The 20,000-nt window shown below is 50.4% G+C and overlaps 1 protein-coding gene across 8 annotated transcripts in view; it reads right to left on the reverse strand.

Annotated features, from left to right (window-relative positions):
* fbrsl1 (fibrosin-like 1) overlaps positions 1-20,000 on the reverse strand; it is a 250,091-nt gene that overhangs the window by 125,797 nt on the left and 104,294 nt on the right. For 7 of the 8 annotated variants that reach the window (XM_079746814.1, XM_079746816.1, XM_079746819.1 and 4 more), the window contains exon 4: positions 17,036-17,071. The exons of the other annotated variant lie outside the window; for it this stretch is intronic. In XM_079746814.1, coding sequence (XP_079602940.1) covers positions 17,036-17,071 — 36 coding nt within the window. The remainder of the gene's footprint in view (positions 1-17,035; positions 17,072-20,000) is intronic. 8 annotated transcript variants of the gene reach the window in all.

Raw genomic sequence — 20,000 nt, forward strand, 5'->3', positions numbered from 1 at the left:
TCCCGCTTGGCATCCAGCACCTTCCATCCAATTTAAAGAGAAGGCCTCATGTCAGAGCGAAGAGAAATTTATTCAAACCAATAAAACAGCCGCTTGCTGCAAATAACCGTGGGCCAATCATTAAAAAGCAGTGACAGAACGTCTGTGAATCGAGATGCCGACCGTGTCTCCGGGGGGGGGGGGGGGGGGGTGGTGTCCTCGGACATGAACACCCCCCCGCCCCTGATGACACTGCCATGAGGGGGGAATGGCTCCAATGGAAACACCACACGGTTTACGGTGAAACCACAAAACCCTGCAAGAACAACTGACTGCACTCGCACTCCAGGAAGAAGATAGTTTAAGAATGCGGCGTTCCCACCCAGGATAGAAGGCTGACACGGAGGCATAAACAAGAGATTCACGCGGTGGCTCGGTGTGAATTCCGGCATCAAACCTTGGCTGGCAAGTGAAACAAGTGGAGCCTGTGGGATGCGTGCGTCTTCATTACCCCGCTTCTGGCACTGGCTTGTCAGGTGGAGGATGCTCCGGGCCCTGGGTGCAATGTGTGCTTTTTGGGTAGCGGTGACTGCCTGCTAATTAACAACCCAGGCAGCCATTAAAAAAAGAAAACGCAACCCTGAGTGTCGACTGAGCTAATTTTTCTAATTACATCTTTGTAACTTATGAAAAGACCAACATTGCCCTGAAGGCTTGCTGCTGGAGCTGGATGCTAAACGGGAGAGTGTTTCCTGCCTTGCGCTTAACACTACATCGGAGCTGGCGGTAGCTGAAGGCGGGGATGATGGGGGGGGTTAGAGGGGGTATGGGTGGGCTGGGCTCAGTTATGGAGGTGCATTCTGTTCCCAACCTATTGCCGCTACCTTGGTAGTTGGGAGACGGGAATGGGGGGAGGTTTGGGGGAGGGCGAAGAGTGTGGGAGAAGCGGGAGCTTCATTTCAACCCCCGAGATTCCTCTCCCCTGGGACAGCCCCCCACGTTCTGCTGTGAGGCGGTCCCCTGTTTATTCCCTCCCCTGCAACAATAATGAGCCATTTCTTATGTGGGTTTCTTTCGGGATTTATCAGCAAAACCAATATTTGGTGTCAGTCGTGAGAGGCAGAGGCTCCCTGTCAACGTAATAGATTGTGTCATGAGTCGTCATGGCAATGAGACCCTGTGGCAGCGCTGCTAACAAGCACACCACCCGTGGGGAGGGACGGAGGGAAGGAGGGAGGGAGGAAGGGGGGAGGTAGACCTGTCATGACAACTGTCAATTAAGGGAATTTTGGGGAAAATCCAAAAACGGAGAGTCTGCTCCCAATTATAGTTTTTTTTTGCTTCTGGTTTGTCGAAATAACAAAATAACACAAACAAATGTGTCGCCGATTTTTACGTGCCTGTATTTGGGACAGGGAGTCGCGGAGAATCAGTGGTGTCACATGTCACCTGTCCTTTGGATTGTGGCAGCACACAGGTGGTGCAGAGGAGCAGCAGAGGATTGCCAAAAATAAACTATAATCTGATATTGGATATTAATTCCACAAAAGACACTGAAGACTCCACACGACGTATAAGCCCTTAAGGAGATGTTTCTATCTAAAGTGACTCTTGCAGTGGATTAAGATAATTTTAATTTCACACATGTCACTCATGAGCAGGTGAGGTCCATCGGGGTTCAAACCCGTAACCTTTCAGCTGACCTCCCAGAGACAGCGAATGCAACCGAGACCCATCCAACCGTGAGGTGTTTGTAACTCAGGAAGGGGGACACAGGATGTTGGGTTGTGTGTTGTGTGTGCATACGTGTGTCTCGAAGGGAACCGCGAGCAGCGTTCAGTTTTTTCTCCTTGGACCATAGTTTAACGTGCTGACACCGGCGTTTCTCGACGTGGTTTCAATCAGGTAACGAAACACGAAGCGAGGCCTGGGTGGTTTTGCACCTCCGACCTGCTCTTCTTGGGAAGGGCTGCTGCTGCAGCTGAAGATGTGTGAATCGAGACACAGTTACGACCTCAAAGACCGGATGAGGTCCACAATTCCCTTGCAGGTCTTTTGTGTGCTCATTTTTTTAGTCTCACTTTCATACCGCGCCTTTTGTTCCATTTCACTGCTTTTCTCTGTCTCTCTCTCTCTCGTCTCTCTCTTTTGCTTTCCCTCACTGCTCTGTCACTTTTTTTTCTTATAATCAGGTGAGATTATATCTGCCCCCCCCACCCCCCGCCCCCCCACACACACACACACACAAACACCTCTCTTTCTCTGTCACTAACCGCTACCGGTTGTGAAATTTCAGAAAGCAGTGCGATTGTGGGAACCGGCGTATCAGTGGCGGCTCATCTCGCCGCTGAGACTTTAGAGACCAGACCCTTTGGGTTTCCGACGCGGTGAGGAGGAGGAGGAGGAGGAGGAGTAGTAACTCACAGGCGCCTCACAGCACCTCACACCACCTCAGAGGCCGCTGTGCAACACGACCGCAGACAGTGGAAACAGCTCCCTTCCCTAGCTTGCCATCTCACGCGCTCTCTCTCTCTGACTCTGTCTCTCTCACTCTCTTTCTCTTGAGAGATAGCACCAGCACGTCCTCAAGATCGATTTACAAACGTTGCGAAATAACCAAATAACCCGCTTACCCCCCCCCCACCCCCCCCCCCCCCCCCCCCCCCCCACACACACACACACCTCTCCACCCCCTTCTGTTTGCATGTGTCTGCCAAGCAGATAGGATACAAAAAAACAACAGAAAAAGAAGAACGGAAAAAGCGAGATGGGCGATGCGATAACGCAGTGGCTTAGAAATCCATATCAATCACGGCATTCTTATCCGTGGAACACAGAATACCTGGAGGACAAAGAAGGAGGAGCGGGCTGATGCTTTCCAGCGGGTGGACATTATGTACAAGCGCCATTCAACAGCTCTTTCTTCCTCCCACCTGTTAAATTGATGCTCTACATGCAATAGCACCGGCCGCGCTTTAATTCTTTGCGCTTCACAATTGAGTCGGCTTATTGAATTTCAGGGGGGAACACAACAGAACCGGAGTCGCACACTGGTGAGAGAGTGCGTGTGTGTGTGTGTGTGTGTGTGTGTGTGTGTGTGGTGTGTGTGTGTCTGACGGGCTGTGTTAGAGCAGTGGTGACGCAAGGTGATCTCTCTTGGGGGTCCTTTGAGGACACAAGGGAGGGAGAGAGAGGGAGAGAGGGAGGGGGAGACAGAGGGAGGGAGAGGGAGAGAGAGAGGGAGGGAGGAGGGGGAGACAGAGAAACAGAGAGAGAGAGAGTGAGAGAGAGAAAGAGAAAGAGAAAGATAAAAAGAGAGAGAGATAGAGAGCGAGAGAGAGAGAGAGAGGGAGAGAGAGAGAGCGAAAAAGAGAGAGCGAGAAAGAGAGAGCATGAGAGAGAGAGAGGAGGAGAGAGAGAGAGAGAGAGAGCAAGAGCAGAAGTATTAGCATTGTTGAAGGCGACACCAGTCATAATCTCACTAAACTAAAGGTTGTTTGAAGGTTTGGGGAAACTGTGGGAGACCACAAAATGGTTATTATTTGTATCATCAGAAGAAAAAAAATGTACATTGCCTATAAGAAGTGCCCCAAAAGACAAAGGACATGGTACGTACCATGCAATATCCAAATAATTAATAAATGCCACACACCATTTTGTGTCTCACACATCCACCCCCCCCCCTCCACCACCACCACACACACCCACACACACCCAAACCCACACACCAATTCCTTTGTAATGGGAGAGGGTTTCAGCTCTCTGCCCTCTGCATCCCTGAATGGCGGGCCGTTATCTGTGCTGCGATCCGGGCCATGCCTTCCCCTTTCCTCCCTTCCTCCCTTCCCCTATTCCTTCCCCTTCCAGATGCATTAGCATTGCTAGCTGCGCCGCGGCGTCAGTGGCTCCATCAGTAATGTCATGGGCACTTTAACATGATGAAGCTCGCCGTAGCCCCGCCGGCATGAATAATTCACATTACCACGCGAGGAAGGGGGGAAGGGAGAGCGAGAGAGAGAGAGAGAGAGAGAGAGAGAGAGAGAGAGAGAGAGAGAGAGAGAGTGTGAGAGTGAGAGGAAAACAGAGAGGGAGCGAGAGAGAGGGATTGAGAGAGAGAGAGAGAGGAGGAGAGATTGACTTTGCAACGAGTCGCAGGAACAGACGTGTGATCTTTAAGGCGCGCCGGGCCTCTGCTCTGCTTGAGCGGGCAATTTTAATTCAATTTGATATTTCTCTTCTAAAGTGAAGACCTTGGGCCATGGCAGCGGAAAAAATAAATAGGTAGGGATCAAGAGCGGGAGCCATGGCAACCCGACTGAGCTGGGGTGTGGTGTTACAGGAGCGGCGGTGGCGGAGGTGGTGGTGGTGGGGGTGGTGGTGGAGGATGTGGGGGTGTCTCCCACGCCCATCCATCAGCATGGCACTTCAATGATTGTCAAATAAGTAGCCCTGTCCAAGCCCATCTTTTATGATTATGTATGAATGAATCTATCTGGGGATCACATCATCCGGCGTGTGCGCACTGCCACAATCTCATATACATGATAGAGGACGGCATGGAGATGGGATCCACCGCGGGAGAATGAATTGGCGGGCGAGATCGATTCACATGGCGGCCCCCACCCAGGGGGATGGCGCGCTGTTTCATCATCTGGAAATAGGAAACGGTCGCCGAACAAAAAAGGATGCCATATGCTATCGCTATAGCCCTACGTTGGGCACACACTGTGTTTGGAACCCAATCATTTATTGGGGGGGAGAAATCAAGTGTCAAACGGGTATGGTGTAGTATTGATTCAAGCGATCCTCGAGTGAAAACGTTGCACCGAAAAACACTACTACAAGCCCACTTCTACTACTAAACACTTCTACTACAAGCCCTGAAAATACCTATGGCTGTATTGGCAATGCTTCTGCTGGTTTTAGGTTTAAGAGATTTTTTACACACGTTACCTTTAGGCCCCCGGGCTTCAAAGCCGATGTGGGGGAATGCAAAGTAAATAATTCAGAGAAGGTGGGTGAGAACTCCTGGCGTGGGATTAGGCAGGCTGCGCTTGAGAAAGCTGCTCTCAATCCATTTCCAAACTGTCATGGGGCCTTGCGAAGCAAAACAAACCTAGCTTAATCTCTGCTAATCATACTTAAGCAGAACTGTTTCATGTGGAAACGCCTGGTTACAGTTCAGGGGCTTTTGCCTTGTTTCTAGGGATAACCTTGCTTCTTTTCCCCCCAAATCCTATTGGCTGTAACAAAGACGGAAATGTGATGTGCAGGCGTCAGATATATGGTAAACCACGCTGTAGCTGAAAAGGAGGAAGCACAGAATCCGGTCGAGCCATCTTTGTTGACTACATCAAGCTCTATGTTGGTAGCTCGTTCAAGGTGCCAAGGAGGAATAACATGTGCCAACAAAATAAAAGCTGTTAGAAACAAATAAACAAGTATAACAAAAACAACAGCAACAACGGCAATGGCAAAATCAAGCAGAGGGTTGTGATTAACATCAACCTTGCATGCATCTGTCTTTAGAATTTTTTTGTTTTAATTATGACCTTGATGAAAGCACTTTGGAGAGAACAAACCATATATTACAAGACACCATGCAGGAGGATGATTACATTTGACTTTCAATGCACCCCCCCCCCCTCCCCTCTCCCCCCAGCCCTAGCCCCCACCACCTGAAAACAAACAAAATCAACATATTCCTCAAACTCATCAAAAAACACAGCTTCCTGTTTTCCTACAACCGGCGAGATTAAACTAAACCCCCCTTATCCCAAACGTACTCAACCCTGGGGCGGATGGATCGATACTTTACCACGGTGGTGGTGAAGCGGCAGCAGAGTGCATCTGCATCCTGCACACGACCCCCCCGCCCCCCATCAATGGCTCAACATCCTCATCGTCTATCAGTTCCCCAGCTGATCCCGCCCCTTCTGGGTCCACACGTGTGCGGTGGGGGAAACGAGCTTAAAAGATCTGGCGCCGCATAATGGAGGAGAGAATGCATGAATCCATATTGCTCAGTACCCGTGGCGAGGTGTGTGTCTATGTGGCCGTGTGTGTGTGTGCCTTTGTTTGCATGCGTGTAGGTGAGTGCCAGTGTGTGTTTGTTTTTGTGTTTGTGTTCATGGAGCGCATAGGCCACTGACTGAAGACCTCTAATTGGATGAGGGTTAGTACGGAGAACAGATGTGAATGGCGGGCTTAGATAAACACCGGACTGGCAGAGGGTGCCAGGAAGGGAAATGACCTGGAAAATGGCTTCAGCTTCCACAAGGAGCTCCAAGAAACGGAAGAGAGAGGAGAGAACGCTACAGAATTAAAAACAGGGAATTCGCCGCGCTCCGAAAAACGCTGTAGAATAGATTCACAGCCACACACACACCCGGAAGAAAAGAGGACGGAATTGTTTTGTTTTGTCGCCGCACAACCTTGTCAAGCAGTCGTGTCGCCGTGTGTCATGACCAGGAAGAGGAAGCGGGTAACAAGCGCGACAGCGTTTATAAGTAGCTGGGGAGTGATGGAGGACAAATGACGCCTCGGCTGAAGCCAGCTATCGCTGATCCAATTTGGAGCTGGCACCAGGTGTCAGCGGGTCTAACAGACCTCCACCCCCAGCCACCAGGCACCGCTCCAGCAGGGAGAGAGACAGCACCGACAAAGAGAGACGGGGAGCGAGAGAGCGAGACAATGAGACAGTGCAAGGGGGAGGGAGGGAGGGAGGGATGGGAGAGGTGGGACGGCGTTAGAGAGCAAGAGATTGAGAGTGAGCTGGAGGAGGGAGGGAGCGTTAAAGAGGTGGATGGAGAGAAAAAGATAGATGACAAGGCAGAGAGAGAGGGAGAGCGAGAGAGAGAGAGAGAGCAAGAGAGAGAGAGAGAGAGCGAGAGAGAGCAAGAGAGAGAGAGAGAGAGCAAAACCTTATTTCCAATAAAGCAGCTGCCTCCCCGCCACAGCAAGATTTAACCTTGAAGAGTAATGAGATCCGACTTGCTTAAATGTTAGCATTCTTAAATCATCAGGAAGTGCCTCTGAGGAGCCCATAATCACTGTGGCAAATTGCTGCGCTCGCTAATTTCATTTCTCCCCAGCATTTGCTTGCGGTTAGCGTCGATTATTCAAGAACAGGCATTTAATGCCGCCGCATCCCAGGGGTGTGACATTAAAACGTAATAACTTGCAACCTAAATGAAAACAAAAAAACATTACTTTCTTCACCCTTTTTTACCCCCCCCCCCCCCCCCCCTTGTCTTCCTCCCTCTCCCACAAGCACGCCGTCCGTCTCCCCCCAGCTCGCCCTCCCTCCCTCCCTCCCTCCTTCCCTCCCGTGGTGGGAGTTTGGATCTAATTCTCAGCCCATCTGGCAGGCGTAATGAAGGCGGTGGAGCCTCGGTGGAGCAGGAGGCTGGCTGGCAGCGCGGGCCAGACTGGGCGGAGGGGCGCCCAGGAACCCACTGCGACGGCAGGCCAGGCTCGGGGCAATCGCAGCCAAGGCCAACCACTCATGGAGGGGAGGCTGGTGGGGGATGCAGGGGGGACAGACTGTGCCGGGGTGCTGGTGGGTGTGGTTGTTGGGCTCGGTTGAAAGCAAGAAGGCGGAGCTGGCGATTGATTAACATTTAGGTTTATTTTTTTTATTATATGCATTTGTGTGGTTGACAACCCCCAATCAAGGGGTGTCAACGTTAAGCCAACTGAGTGTGATTAGCCTGGTGACACAAAACTATACACGAGCACACGCAAACACAAACTGAATTAACTCGGTGGAAAATAAATCGGAACTCCCCTCCCCCCCAGCCTAAGCAATTCGGAAATTCAATTCTGACACAATGGTAAAAATCCATCACCAAAAAAATTATAAAACGATGCACATTAAATGTGATCCGACCCTAACCCTCGCTCTCCCCGGGCCTGGTTCTGAGAGGCTCTGAGAGGCTATTCCCCTCCCTAGACTGGGAGCGTCGACATCTGCCCCGAGGACCCCCGACGAGGGACCGCGCCGAACCACCGAACAAACCAAACGCAATTACCATTAAGCTCATCTATCTAAACACACAGACCCCCTCACCAGGCTCCACAATCTGCTCGCCCTGGGGGAGAGCACATAGGGTGAAGTTGACAGGCGAGCCAAGAACAGCCTGGCCAGGGGCCTAACGCTAGCAGTCCTAGCATGCTAGCGTGTAGGCGGCGTGTGTACGCATGCCCACGCACGGGATGTCTGCACATATTTCGGTGTGTGTGTGTGTTTGTGTGTGCCCGTGTGTGTACCTACATATGTACATATAGCACGTACAGCGAATGTGGCCATGTGGGGGGGTTTTGTACGCCTGTTCCGCCAAAGCGAGTGCCCACACGCTATCGGCTCAGTATAACAGGATGTTAAAGATAGATGTGGTTCTGTACCTGTGTGTCACATCTGTTAGCCACAAGGGCATGGCAGGGCCCCGGGGCCAGACCACAGGGCCCCTGCCTCTGCAAACCACTATGTTTAATGTTTCAGTCAGCCAAGAGAGACCAAGAGAGACAACGCGACAGGAAACGGGTAGAGACAGAGAGAGATGGGGCAGAGAGAGAGAGAGAGAGAGAGAGAGATTAAGAGAGGGAGAGAGAGTCAGGTAGAGAGAAGAGAAATGGGGAAAGAATGAGACAGCGAGACAACAATAGACAGAGAGAGACAGACAGAGACAGAGACAGAGTGAACAAGAGAGAGCGATAGAAAGGTATGCATGGCTAGCAGACTTTGTACCCTCCCTGGGTCCCCCAGGCCCGACCCCGGCTCCCTCTTTACCCCATCAGGTATCAGTTCCCCGCTCCTGGTCCCTGAAGTGACACCTCACGCCCAGATAAGGAGCAGGACCAAGGAGGTGGTGTCATGGCAGACTTTTTCTGCAATGGTTTGTGGTGGCGGTGGTGAAGTTACGTGGCTAATGCCAGAAGTAGAGAGAGAGAATGAGAGGCAGAGAGACACTGGAAACTAGCAAGACGAGAGAGAGGGGCCTCAAATGATTGTTGCTGACTGGAGTCCCAGGAGCCCAGCTTGTGGCTCTTTGTTGGAGGTTTTTCTGAGTGATTAGAAGACAAATGGTAGAACATGACCTACTTAAAACTTTTCAGTAAAGGTTTTGGATAAAGGCGCACTGTGTGGGGTGTGTGGTGTTTGGTGTGTGTGTGTGCGCATGTCTATATGCGTGCCCTTGTGTAGGTGTGTGTGTGTGTGTGTGTGTGTGTGTGTGTGTGTCTGTGTGTGTGTGTGTGTGTGTGTGTGTGTGTGTGTATGCCTTTTGATGTGTGTGTGCATGTGCATGTGTGTGTCTGCGTGCGTGTGAGTGAAAGAGTTGAGGAGAGTTCTTAGGCGTTAACCCCTCGCTGGTGTATACAAGCATGAACAACGGCACAAAAAAATGCTCAGGGGGTATTTATGAGTGTAAAATACAGTATCTTAATCTCTTGAACTCTGACTACGCCAGGGTGCCGTTTTTTCTTTCTTGCCACAGACGAGGAAGCGTGCGTTTGATCGTAAAGCTATTCAAGGGCAAAAATGCAAAAGATGGAAACTATGAATTAAACATCAGTTCACACCCCCCAACCCGCTACAAGTGGAGCTTCGTATAGCTTGCGAAATTAGCCTCGTAAAACGATGTGGGAGGTGTGAACAGCGAAAGAGCAAGAAGTTACAAAAACAAAAAGAAAGAAAAAAAAAAACAACTGGTGAATTATAATGAAAAAAAAAATGAAAAAAAAGAAGAAGAAGAAGAAGACGTGGTAGCAGCTCTGGCAGGAAGACGGCACACTGCGGCGAAGGAGAGGAGCCTTTTAATTCTTCTGCCCTGCTACAATCCCACGGTGCAAATCCACAGAGGCCATGAAAGGGAACATTTTAGCTCAGCTGTGGAGACGGGCCTGCCCCGGGCTCTCCTCCCCATCAGCCTTTGTTGGCGTGGCGGCAGGAGGCTCTGCTGGGTTCAGGGGGGCGGGGAAAGGGCCCCGGGGCCCTTTGTCTCATCAGCAGTGTACAGGAGACTAGCGGCTTCGTGTGATGGAGGTGGTGGTGGTGCCAGGGGGCGGGGGCTGGGCTGGTAGCGCCGTAGAGCGGGGTAGGTGGTAGGGGAGGGGGTGGTGTTTCTTTTTCGCCTGCCGGGCGCCTGAAGCGATCTGTTACCTGAGTCTTTGTTCTACCCCCTGCCGCCCCTGCAAAGGTTTGACCGCGGATTACGGTCGTCACGGTGACGCTGCTCCCTGTCCCTCTGTCTGTACGGGCGCACTGGCGCCGACACGTCCGTCGTACGTGCGAGAAGCTAACGGAGTGGATGGTGAGCCGCTGGATACTGTGTCGGTTGTCTGGATGCAGGGTGTCAGTAGAGGCAGCATCAGCGAGTGCGTTAGCACAAGCTATAGCCATAGCGGCCAGTGACGACAAAATGTGCAACGTGTAGGAATCTAATACTTTGGTTATATTCTTTGTGTCTCTTATTTGCTCAATTTAACAAGGCCACTCATCACCCACCACCAGCACTGCCATGTTTGCTGGCGTCTTTAAATGACAGAGACTAATATTACTCTGGTGGCGATGAATTAATAAGCTACGGCGTGATAAATCCCAGTGATTTATTAGGCAGCCTCCAGAGAACAATCACGCTGAAAGAAAATATAAAGCTGGAAAGAAAGAGTAAGAACAAGAGAGAGACGGAGAGAGCCCGACATATTGTTGTGTTTAATGAAGTCAGAGTAATTCAGTAGACATGACATCCTGAAAATGTTAATATACATGCTCAGGTGGTACTAATAGGAACAGGCAAGGATCCCGCAAAATTATTTCCCTGTACGCTTTAAAATAAATCTTGCCATATTGGCTGCAGACTAGCATGCTGTACGACAATCATGGATGCAAAGCTACCCGCTCCAATAGAACGAAGGGCTTCCCTGCGAACTGTGTATCTTTGTGTGTGAATATGTGTGGTGTCTGCATGTGCATGTTTGTGTGTGTGTGTGCGAGTGTGTGTGTCCCTCTTAGCGCCTGTGTTTTTTACTGTGTCTGTCTACATGCGTTTGTGTGTCTGCCTTCGTGTGTGTGTGTGTGTGTGTGTGTGTCTGTCTGCGTGCGTTCGCACAAGCACTGTGCACGTATGTGCGCGCTACCATCTCGCCTGTGACCCACAGGAGGCCCTGGTTTCCCCTGCCTCTGTTGGGCTGCCAGCAGATCCTTTCCCCGGCTTCCAGATAGAAGTTTGTAATTGGAGCTCTAATTTATGATCGAGCCTCAGCGCGCCATAATGATATGGAGCATTGTAATTCGCTGATGCAAATTGTGCGTTATAATGGGGGGCCATAAAAAGCCCAGGCAACATCTCAGAGACTTGCCAAATACCCAGAGCATTCATTACCGCGCTCATTAAAACGTACACATCGGCGTTGGGCGCGCTCGCAAATAGAGGGAGCATGTAATTGCCGTTTGATTGTGGTTTGTGTAACATATGATAAAGTGGAATTATCACTTTATTTGTCTAAAGCGCTACAGTGAAACTTAATGGCGAGAGAGCAGCACAGTAAACAAATCCTCAGAGTGATTTTTGATCGTTGTGTTATGGAGCCATTTGCTTCAAAGTGAGGTGGGGGATGAGTGGGTGGGGGATGAGTGGGTGGGGGGTGGGGGGGACAATTTAGGGGACAATGTATCCCGAACCAACCAAGAGACATGATGATCAAGTCTGGGCTTCAGAGAGTAGAGTGAGTGAGTGAGTGAGTGTGTGTGTGGGTGGGTGTGTGGAGGGTGTGTATGGGGGTTGGGGGGGGCTGGGCTGCTAATGGTTTTCCCCACAAGAACCTGTGTTTCATTTGGACGAGCTCCAAGCTAGACGATAGCACAGAGCCTCGCTGGGAATACATTAACCAGATTTAATGTAAGAAAATATCGGTATTGTTCTTTTTCATTAACCGGCCACCAAAGTCATCACCATATTTCTCCGTTAAGGGCGAGGGGAAAAAAAGGGAGATGGAGGAAGGTCGAACCATTCAACACGCCTCTGCTGAGAGATATTGTGGGGTAATGTTCCCCTGGGCCTTGGACAGGGTGGGGGGGGTTGATCCTGGGCATTTCTAATCGGCGGTCTCCACTCTAATCTAACAAAGGGAGGGACGGACGGACGGACGGGGGGTGGGGGAGGTGCTTGAACGCAGCGGAGCCAAACGTCCCTGACTCTTCCAACGGCCTCGGGACGGCAAAGCCAAGAGGCAGAAGCAATTAAGAGTTCATTTGGAACAACCGCAACCACGCACCGGCTCGATCCGCGCAGGCCTCGGTCAACACTAATTCACCGTGTCGCCTCTTTATTTAAATGACCCCTCCCAGAGTCCCCGCCGTGTTGAGGGGCTCTCATGCATCTCCATTAGAACCAAAACCGCACGGCTGGAAAAAAAAGGGCTTCCCCTCTTCTCCTCCTCTTCCCTCCTTTGAATGATGGCGGCCCTCTCTGCCCAGCCGCCAGTGCGCGCTCATCCACTGGAAAAGGGATTTTTAAACCGGCCTGTACCGCCCTGGTCACCGCAGCCCCCAAAGCCTTTATCTGCAGCCCACATGATTGATGTGCTGTGGGGCCTGCTGTGGTTAACAGCAATTTTTATCTGTTGCTAGCGGCAACAGCCCGGGTTCCCCGGCGTGCGCGTTGAGCAGTGGGGACTCGAAAGCAAGGGGCCCCCGCACACACAGATAAACAAATAGGTTTTTCGGGGGGGGCGGCTCTTGTGGAGAGGGCCTTCGCTGACAGGCAGGGGCCCCGCACCCCCAGGGCCGACACAATGTCAGGGCCCCAGCCCTCTCCAGCTGGGCGGCCGGGTTCCTCCACTAATTTTCCCCCTGTGCCGTGCCGTCGGCGGGGGAACACCTGCGAACTGCAGTGGGCGCTCGGGGTGTGAAAGGAGGGAGGGAGAGAAGGCAGGCTTGCTAAAGGACTCCAGACAGGGAAGGGAGATGTTTTATAGAGTGAGAAGATAAGAATGCAAATTGTTCCATTATTAGTTAAGGGGAATTAAAATGTACCGTTAAAACATTCGTTGACTGTATAATAATGTCTAATTTCAACTCAATTTCCTCTCAATCAACGCTTTTAGCATTTAATCCATTGACTCGTCCCGCTTGGTTAAATAAAGCGTGGAGCCTTTTAATAGCTCCTATCATAATTAACTGACATAATCCGTGTATTTGATAAAGATCTTGCACAAAGCGTAGTGAGCCAAATGAGATGCGTTTGGAACAATGTGGAGGTCTTGAATGCCAAATCAATTAAAACCACCGGCTCTTTTTAGTAAAGCACCCACATAGAGTCCAGTTTGAAGTGGCCACTTGTACAGCAACCTGCCGCCGGGGGGGGGGGTGAACACTGAGGTCTCTGTTCTCCAGTTTGACCAACAGAAACGATTCCCTCAATAATATTGTCCATTTAATTTTTTTTGGCCATAACCGATTTGTTTGTCGCTCACATCTTCCCCAGCTGTACACATTGAGATTTTGGGGGATGAATTAAGAACAGGGAAAAAACCTTGGACAATACATTGTAAAGAAGAGGGAAGGTCTTGAGCTCCACTTGAATGGGGAAGTAGGTGTGTGGACAGCAAGGCGATTACCGCTGTTCTAGTCTAAGATGGTGGTAGGTTGCATGGACTGAATGGGTTGAGGGTTTTGTTGTGAGGAATGCTATCACAGAGGCCTTGAGAAGGACAAACAACACACAGTCTATCTTCAGTGATGAGTCAAGCACACACACTATCTCCACAAGATGGCCGAGAATTTACTGAAGTATGCCTGTTGGAGAGAGAGAAAAGAAAGAAGAGAGCGAGAGCGAGAGAAAGAGAACGAGAGAAAGAGAGAAAGAGAGAGAGTGAGAGGGAGAGAGAGAGAGAGAGAGGGAGAGGGAGAGAAAGAGAGAGAGAGAGAGAGAGAGAGAGAGAGAGAGAGAGAGAAGAGAGAGAGAGAGAGAGAGAGAGAGAGAGAGAGAGAGAGAGAGAGAGAGAAAGGGAGAGAGAGAGAGAGGGAGAGGGAGAGAAAGAGAGAGGGAGCAAGACAGAGAGAGAGAGAGAGAGAGAGAGAGAGAGGGAGAGAAAGAGAGAGGAGAGAGGGAGCAAGAGAGAGAGAGAGAGAGAGAGAGCAAGAGAGACAGTGGAGAAAGTAGGAAAGATTGTTGAAATAGTGGAACCCACCACCCGAAGATAGTGGGTTTCATGGCTGAAGGTACCTTTATTACTCATGGACTCAACCGTCAAAAGTGGTGCACCAGATTAGCCTCTACGAAGATTGTGTGTGTGTGCGTGTGTGTGTGTGCGTGTGTGTGTGTGTGTGAGAGAGCATGAGTATGTATGTGTGTGTGTGAGTGTGAGTGTGTGTGCGTCTGTTCACGTGTGCATGTGTGTGTGTGTGTGCGTCTGTGCGTGTGTGTGTGTGCGTGTGTTAGTCTGTGCGTGTGTGTGTGTGTGCGTCTGTGCGTGTGTACATGTGTGTGTGTGTGTGTGTGTGTGTGCGTGTGTTAGTGTGTGCGTGTGTGTGTGTGTCTGTGTCAGTGAGGCACATGGCTGTTTCAATCCCATCTGTAGCGACAGCATCAATTGGAAAAACAAACCATGACACGGGCAGGCGACGAGCGAGGTGAAGGCAGCTAACCACACAGACGCCCGCTTCGGTGTGGAGGAAGAATGTAAGATGCCCGTAAAGCTTTAAGACGCCAACACTCAACTAAAACTCCTTAGCCACATTCCACACTAGATTAAAAAGTAAAATGAGCTGCTTGTGTCCGTGTAACACATTCCATCAAAGGAAGTCATGGTGGCTGGCAAAATAGGAGATATTTTGAATGTGCATAAAAAATGACATGATAGCGATGGGGAAGTTTGCTTTGGTCCATGAATGGAAAGTGTTCTGGTACTGCTCAGACAAACGCTACGACGGCACTCCACAATATGTCTGTGTTTTCTTTCCCTGCTATTGGCCAATAAAAACGGGTACTCAAACACACCGCATACCTTGTACACCCAATAAAACTGAATTAGTCAAATAAAAAACCAATCCAATGTTGCCTGTATGCATAAGCCTGGGCGCTCCATCCTAGTTAAAAGGTGAATGCCATTCGCTGCTCCGATTCCTTTTATGAGCTTGAGGCCGACGCAGCGAGAATCATTTATTTACGTTCCTCAATAAACCATTCCGGTAAAGACCAGAGCCTGAGAGGCAACATAAAAACAGACATATAGTCGCCAAAAAAAACAAGTGATGTTGAAATTAGATTACTTTACCCCCACCTTTCCACCACCCAAACCACAGCTCCTTCCTTCTCCCCCCTCGAACCCCTCCCCTAGCCCGAGGTGCTTCTTGGGGAGTGATGAAGGAGATGGCAATGGGAGCTGGCAGGGAGAAACCTTCTGTTGTTTGCATCACTGCCTTGGCTTCAAGGCTCTCGCCTCATGCCTCGCGTCGACTCTACTCTGCTCTGCTCTTTGCAAACCCAACCACTCTCTTGCTCTTTGGCCTCCCATGCAAAAAAGCCCTCACCTCCTCCTCCTCCTCCTCCTCTTCCTCCTCCTCCTTTGGACATCCTCCTCCTTTCCATGTCCAGGCTGCGGCCCCTTTGCCCCCGGACCTCTCACTTTCCAGCAAGCTGCTGGGAAGGTCCTGCCCTTCACCCCTGCCTCTCATCCTGCTGGCAGCCATGGAGCTCCAAAACCATGGAGAGCCTGGTCTAAAGGGGCCTTGAGTGGGCTCCAGGGTCCAAGAGCAGGGAGTGAGCATGAGGGCACCCAGGAGGTGCCGGCAGAGCAAGGGTCAAACACAGATGATAGCGCCATAAGGCAGCCAGATATAGGAGAATTGGACGAACTAAGACTTCCTCCCTTCCTGACCTAGCCAACTCTCTCTTTTTTTGCCTTTCGTCTCTGTTTCTGTCCTTCTCTGTCTTCTTCCCTCTCTCTTTTTCTCTATTTCTCTCTCTCTCTCTCTGCCCATTCGTATTTTCAGATGAAGGGAAGACCCCGTTTCCACGGCAACTCAAACTGACAGTTTGAGCCCAAAGCTCTTTTTTTGGGAGGTCTTGTTTGTTTTCATCTGTCTCCAAAAATGTGTCCGCACAGGAATAGGGACGTGACACGTTGCATTACAAAGGGGAGAAGACGAATAAAAGCAAAAAGAAGAAGAAAACCGAAAAAGGAATCAAAGAAAGGGAAGACGGAAAGAAAAAAAAGACTCGCCGAGATCAATGCCTATTCCAGTTAAGCTTTGTTCAGCGCTTGGGCTGCGGTCCTTTGAGGCAGATTAACAGTGACAAACCATTTATAGTTTTTGGTTTGATTCTAGGGATGATTGCTTCTATGCTGCGATGAGAACCGCCATATGTCACTCATCAGCCAAGAGTCGCGCACTTAAAAAGAACATTCCTGTTACGAAATCTTGCTCAAAGCCCAGAGCATTAAGGACGTTGCCCCCAGACTGTCAAACACCATTACCGTGCTGGCTTGGGGTGGTGAGCGTGTGTGCAACGCACATGCATGACTCAGAACAGGCATGATGCAATGTGTTCCCAAGAACAAAAGATGTCTGGCTCTGACACTGTGTCAAATAGGAGGTGCGAGAAAACTGTAATTTAGGGGGCGGAAAAAATACGTGTTTTCAGAACACCTTGGACGTATTCATCCCAGGCCCATTTACCCTGACCAACATTCAACCCCCCTGGTCCCGGGTGCACGCCGCGATGTATTTCATGGGGATTGCACCGTATATTTCGCTCCATCAGCGGGAGAGGAAGCGAGTGTCTGACAGCCAGCCAAGCCAGCCTGTCTCACCGGGCGGACGGCCATGACTGATGTCTATAAAGAGAAACCTCCTGCTCACCGAGCGGCGGAGGACACCTTTCCCACAATTTAATCAGCCAGTCAGCCAGGAGTAATGTCCCTAATATCATGATTTCACCATTACTCTATTTAACATAATTAAAATGTCGGGGCGCCCAGGCCATAAAGCGGCTCGTTGGAAATTGTAATTCCTCCGTAAAAGCCCGTGAAGCATGAAAATGTCACTTACCGAGTAGCCCCGGCCTGACAGCGAGTGAGTGGAGCTCTGTGGGGAGAGAGAGAGCAGAACAGGGATGACCTTTAAGAAGTGTTTCGCTGGCTGACACAGACATGATGAAGCGACGGGCCTTTAATATCAATATTCACGTTAACCTTTTACCCTCCCCCGCCATGCCCCTCCCATCCATTCTGGCCCGGGCCGGGGAAACAGACTGCGGCTCTCGCTGCGAGCCATCGCTCACGCCCGCCCAGCGAGTCCGTCTGAGGAGTCCTCACCCGGTAACTGATGCGGCGAGACTGTTTGATTATTAGCGGGGGGGAAAGGTTTCGGCCCCGTTGCCGGGGCGACGAAGGGGGGGCGGGGGGGCGATAGACCGACGATTGACAAGATGATAAAGAAAGTTTGTAGTGTGGCTCTGTCGATTGACGGACATGTGCACCCGGATTGATCCGTTGCATCTGGAGATAACGTGGTAATGGGATGCAGTGTGAACTCGGATATTGCATTTTGAGGTTTAGTGTTATTGTTTTTTTTCACAAGTGGGCGGCCGGAATAAATAAAATCATTTATATGTAGTTTTTATTACTCTGGCACATCATTCTTCTAAAAGTGGCTACTTGGAATGTAAAACATACATGACATCTGCATCGGTGGGGGTGACTGAAATTCATATATTTACTCGTACAGTAGATACAAGCCGTTGGCACGTAGCCCGTGTAACACTGATGGTATTATAAGCCACTGTATTTTTTTCTTAGTTTCTTAGTAGTTTACTTTTTGCTGTGACCTTTCAGTATGCCATTCCCACTGGTAACTGCTAACTTACATTCCTTGTATTAAACGTGGACTCCCTAACACATTAAGCACGTTGTTCTTTAATACAGTCAATGCAGTGTGAAGCTCTAGTGCAGTGTTCTAATGGGGCTCTAGGGCAGTATGTGGAGTTCTAATGCAGTATGAGGTGCTCTAGTGCAGTGTGTGTTCTTCTAATGCAGTGTGAGAAGCTCCAGTGCAGTGCGTGGTGTTCTAATGCAGGATGAGGTAGTCTAGAACAATGTGTTGTTCTAATGTAAACAACAAGGTGCTATTCTTGCAGTTTCCCTCCTCTAATGCAGGATGACTGCATGGCTGTGGACCGAGAGACAACAAACGAGTTTTCCTCTGTTCTCTAGCTCTTGCGCCTGGCAAGAATACCAATCTCCCCATCTCCTCCTTTATTTTTCCACTCCTTTATTTTATTCCGTGCTTCACCCTGGGCTCCGACGGAGGAGTAGTCTTGCGTCGCCATTTTTGTCCAAAGCTTTCCACCTTCAATTGATGCCCTCCCTCCATCAGACCCGACGACCACCACCGCCACCGGCACCACCTCCCTCCCTCTCTGGCCTCACTCCACACACCTCCTCAGAGGGTCGGCGCCCTCATCAACGCCAGTGTTCCACCTCTGATTCACAGCAGCACCCCCGCGGCGATGATTAGGGAGAGGTCCTGCCGTGAGCAGAAAAGACACGCTATGCGGGAGTCAAAAGACTATTGCCTACTCCGCTCAACCATTCGCTCTACCTTCACGCCAGACTCTGGAGGCGAGGGAGAGAGAGGCCGAGAGCCTTCTGTGACACAAATCTTTGTCCGCTGTGTGTGTGTGTGTGTGTGTGTGTAATGTGTGTGCCCGTGCGTGTGATCATATGTGTGTGTGTGTGTGTGTGTGTGTGTGTGTGTGTGTGTGTGTGTGTGTGTGTGTGTGTGAACCGGCTGTGGGAGGCCAAGGCCATTTTGAATTGGCCTTACTATGCAGAGTTCATTCAACTTTGAGCATTCGGAGCAGAAAGAAGGGGCTTATTTAAATGATAATGAGGGACAATCCATTGGATTTAGTGGTGGGGAAGGGGGGAAAAATAAGTGGAAGTGGGGTACGGGGGTGGGGGGTGTAAAAAGAAATCCATTAAAATGCCAGCGGTTCATAAGCCATAGGGTCGGCATACAGCTAAACATTCTCTCTTAAAAGCCATTATACATGGCTCTCAATGGATTTCTGCAGTGCTTAGGACTTCAAAAGGATTTAGGAACGCGGCCTCCATCCCCCGCCCCCCCTTAAGAGGGGGGTGCGGCGAAGGGGGAGGAGTTGAGGGGAAGGGGGCGGTGATTGCGGGTGTCAATGGCTATATGTATGGTGGCAGTGGCAGCAAGAAGAAGGGGAGGGGCGGAGTCTGGCAGCGTTTAAGGGTTAACCAAATAGCCCCGGAGAAGAGAAATGTTGCTAAATCCGCCTGCTAATCCTCTGCCCAACCACTTCCCTCTCTCTCTCTTCGCAGAACCCCACAGCAGCAAAGGGGGCGTGGCTTGTCAATTTAAAAAAAAACAAGAACACTTTTTGTTTTCTGTTGACTGAATCGTTGGAGAGGCAATCAGTGGAGGACGTTAAGAGAAACAGGAAGTAGATGCCTGGGAGGGCCTCGATCAAGTCTCTCCCTCCATCTCCCTCCCTACCTCCCTCGTCCTTTCCACTGTTGCTCTCCCTCCGTATGTGAAGCCAGAGTGATGATATATTGTTTCCTTAATCCTTGTGAGGTTCAGCCCCGAAGCCCGGTCGCACAACAGACCACACAATTACCAAGTCAAAGCAAACAAATGAAACCCCGAGCCCATCGCCATCAACAAACACTGTGGCTGTCTTTCTTATTTGCATCCGCTTCCCTAAATTGACGCAGGGCTGTTCGCTCGGACGGCCGCGTCCAAGTCCATAAGTGTTGCATCTGTCTCTATTCTACGCTGGGCGAGCGCAAGAGAGATGCTGCTCATTTCCAAAGCACCGCCATTAGTGAGGTTCTCCTGGAGCCAGGGAGGCACTCTGATGTTAGGACAAGTTTTTCGACATAAATAATGCAAATGTACCAAGGTTCACGCCAAGCTTGCCTCCATGTAGCCTTAGTGTGTGTGTGTGTGTATGTGTGTGTGTGTGTGTGTGTGTGTGTGTGTG

Source organism: Pollachius pollachius, assembly GCF_949987615.1.
Source record: "Pollachius pollachius genome assembly, chromosome: 1".
Classification (NCBI taxonomy): Eukaryota; Metazoa; Chordata; class Actinopteri; order Gadiformes; family Gadidae; genus Pollachius; species Pollachius pollachius.